This window comes from Cornus florida, unplaced genomic scaffold, assembly GCF_030987335.1.
Source record: "Cornus florida cultivar Cherokee Brave unplaced genomic scaffold, ASM3098733v1 CherokeeBrave_3.0.0_Hap2_Chr03, whole genome shotgun sequence".
Classification (NCBI taxonomy): Eukaryota; Viridiplantae; Streptophyta; class Magnoliopsida; order Cornales; family Cornaceae; genus Cornus; species Cornus florida.
The window spans coordinates 15,864,266-15,868,183 of record NW_026775573.1 but is presented as its reverse complement, the minus strand read 5'-3'; the positions used below and the strand labels follow the sequence as shown (position 1 = coordinate 15,868,183).

The 3,918-nt window shown below is 29.9% G+C and overlaps 1 protein-coding gene across 1 annotated transcript; it reads left to right on the top strand.

Moving 5' to 3' along the window:
• Positions 1-1,769: 1,769 nt before the first annotated feature.
• On the top strand, positions 1,770-2,402 carry LOC132301162 (protein SRC2-like). Its single transcript, XM_059798436.1, has one exon. It carries the CDS (start codon positions 1,770-1,772, stop codon positions 2,400-2,402), a length of 633 nt encoding a protein of 210 aa, XP_059654419.1.
• The last annotated feature ends 1,516 nt before the right edge of the window (positions 2,403-3,918 follow it).

Sequence of the window (3,918 nt, the reverse complement as noted above, 5' to 3'; positions counted from 1 at the left end):
ATAAACTTTATGAAAAATAAATAAATAAAAAGATAAAAAAATAAAAAACTTTTTTTTCACTTTTTTTTGGGAAAACTTATATTTCATGTTTTTAAGAAGGGAGGTGATATTTGTTCTTTCTTGTTTTTACAATTGCACTACACGATTCTTTTTTTTTAAAAAAATACGTAGTAAATTATAATAAGTAATAAGGTCCCCAAACTCATACATGTATTATTATTATATTTTTTCGATTGTACATAACCCAAACACAATCTTTTATTATTATTATACATATACTTTTTTAATAAAAGAAAACATACATGGGAGAGGCGTATTTAATTATATATTGGGAGAAATATATTTAATGACATTGAGAAATGGGTCCTACAACATTTTGCAAAAAAAGAAAACTCATCAAATATACAATTATAAAATGTACTGTATAGAAAGCACATTTATATGTTTGTATTTATTATCTTGATTAAAAAAATTTAATCTCATTATTATTTTCTTTGTTGTTAGAATTGAAATCCCTTCTAACAAACTCCTTGAAAGTAAAAAATAAAAAATAAACTAATTTTCAATCCATAAGGCTTGGGCTTGTTTGTTGATTTCGTTGCTTACTTGTTGGTCTTTGGGCCGTTAATGATTCCTCTAGCTAGGCCCAAAAGGCCTTAACCGGGGAAGCTTGCCTTTTGTTTGTACATTATACATCAATAGTCAATACTAATCATTTATTGAAAAAAAAAAAAAACAAAAAATTGTGTTCATTCCTATTCCTAATTGTGAATGGAATTACAATATATGTAATTATTTCGTCAATTCTAAAAATAAATTTACAAAAGGGGGGTTAATTGTTAATTTATTATTTAATTTGGTATAAAAAAAATTAATGCAAGAATTAATTGTAAAAATCTATTATTTAATGAAAATTCATTTCCTATATTACAGAAATATGGTAAAAAAATTCTACTTTAAGTAATGAGATGATGTTTGGGAAATAGGAAAAATCTATAATATATATACACTTAAACACGCGTACGTAGGATGTCTCGGGATTGGTAAAAGTATAAAAGAATGTAAGAATAATAAATGTATATCGACGGCAGGGCTTTTTTTTATATATTTTTTTATTTTTTCTAAACTCAATCCTGCCCCTTAAATTATTAGATGGTCCGGGTTCAATTTTACACAACCAAATCAGTCCCTATCCTCTCTTTTAACATCCCATTCCTAGGGGCGGGATGGGTAAATTTGACATTCTTATTCATAATTTTAATTATTGCAGAAACTTGATTAACACATCTTAAACACGTGGTCGTTTTTTTTTCTTAGAACACGTATATCGGTCCCACAACACATGCATTATTCAAATGAGGAGTACGAAAGACCTCAAAGACTTACCTGCAATCAAATACGAACATAAACATATATAGTAATTAACAATCTTATATACAATTCAAATTTTTTTTTTTTATAATTTAAAATAAATAAATAAGTCGCATGAAGAAATTATAATCTGTCAAAATTTTATTGAGCCAGGTCACATTAAGTGACACGGAGAAATAATAATCCGTGTATACCTATAATTGGAAACTGTTTTGCTTCTCAATCGGTTGCTTATAAGTCAAGTTTCCGAATTACATATCATATATATAGAAACCACTAAGAAAGTGATTAGACACTTCATGTGAATCACCTTCGCTGTCTGTCTCTGTCTATATAATGTTTTATAAACACACACATACATGGAGAGAAATCGCAAGATGGAGCATTTATATTACGACATGGAATATCGTGTTCTAGATATCACCATAATCAGTGCAGAAGGACTCAAGAACGTTAATACGTTCTCCCATATGGATGTTTACTTGGTGGCTTCCATCTCCGGAGACCGAAACACCGAGCGCAGGACTCTCACGTCCGACAGGGGTGGCGGGAGCAGCCCCGAGTGGAACAACCGGATGAAATTCTCGGTGGCTGAAGCCGACTTGGCCACGCCGACAGAGCACTTTGTCCGGTTCGATCTCCGGTCCAAGCGCTTTGTTCTTGGCGACCGAGACATCGGCTACGTCTCCGTCCGCCTCCACGAACTCCTCGAGAACGCAGGCGACGGCGGAGAGCGTGTCGTGGTGCACAAGGTCCGTGACGCCGCCGGGATGACTAATAACGGTAGGCTCAAGTTCTCTTACAAGTTTGATGAGAGGTTCTCTGCTCCACCGCCGGATAAGTTTTATCAGTCCCGCAGGGGCTGTGCGCCGCCTCCAGGGGTGGCGCCGCCACATCGTCCGGCACGGTTGTACGTCTTTTCAAAGGAGACGGAGGCCATAAATTATGGGGTTGAACAGATGCAGAAGAATAAAAAGCCTTTTGTCTGTCCGAGGATTATTTGCAATGATGGTGAGTTTGGGAATTTTTAGGGATTGATTGAATCTAGTTTAAAAACTTGTTAATTGTAAATATTAATTAGGGTATGATTTTAATGTTATATTATTTCTGTTCAATCTCTGCTTCAATTTTACTCTTTCGAGTTCATTGATTACTCTAATTAGTGAAATTGAATTAGAATTTGAAATATATAAGAATTTCTTTTTCTTTGAATTAGAACGATTTGTTGTGCCCAAAAAGTTTTTGGAGTTTGGAGGAAAGGTTTGATTTGAATGAAATTTAAATTCGGCAATATTTTGGTTGTCAATTGAAAATATTAGGGTATATTTGAATGTTATATATTTTTTTTGTTTTATCTTTTTTTTTTTTCCTCACTCTTCAAATTTACTCTTTCGATTTCATTGATTACTATAATTAGAGAGAATCACTACTTATTATGCTAATTGGCACTAATTTAGTGAATAATTTTCTTTTTGCCAAAAACTATTCTTCAATGCACTTTCATTATTTCCAATATAATCGGGACCATATGACATTTAGTGGTTGAATTCAATCAAAATCAAAACTTATATTTAGATCCCCGTATAACGGATAGATATTCGTATTAATCGGTGAATTTTTTATTTAAAATGGAACTTTTTATTACATATTCGATAAATATGAATTTTTAATTAATTTGAATGTAGTTTAATGAAACTTTTTAAGGATATTGAGCATGAGCATGAGCATGAGCAATTAACTATTAATGATTCCTAAATTGCTGTCATTATAAAAAGGACATGGTTATTTAAAATTTCAACTTAAATAGGTATGATTATTTTGTTTCCATAAAATTTTCAGTTTTTCATAAGCCCTTTTCTTTAGTTTTGCATTTATGGTTGTATCATCTTCTCCTTTTTCTCTGTTTTTTTTTTCTTTTTTTTTTTTTTTTGTTTTGGTGGTACTCAAATATAAGAATTTGATTTGTACAAAATCAATAACAAAAATTACAATATTTTTTTACAATTTTTCAATATTTTGAAATAATTTTTTTATAAATTGGTTTCGTTATTTTTGTTTCTGAGAGTCAGATAAAGCATTAGTTTTGATCATTATAAAAATTACCAAAGCTTATCAAAGTAATTGATGTATATTAATATTCAATGACACAATGTTTTATCTCTAGAGTATTTAAAGATATTGAAATGTGATGTGTGTGTGTGTGTATATATATATATAGATACACAATTTGATATACATGGAGATTGAAACTTTAATTGCCAAAAAAATAAATTAAGATGAAACCTAAAAAAAAAAAAAAAAATTCCATTATATTTGACACATAAATAGCACTATAAACTAGATAAAGTAGTAGGTTTTTATTTGTCAGGGTTAAATAGGAGGATTCTTATAAAAAAATACTTGGTATTACACCATTTTTGAGAAATTTTCATAACTATATTTAAATAAATAAAATTTATGAATGGTGTAAATGTGAATTTTTAAAATTTCTATACTTTTTTAATTACATAACTTACATCTAGTACCTTTTTTTATTCACTTTAATTT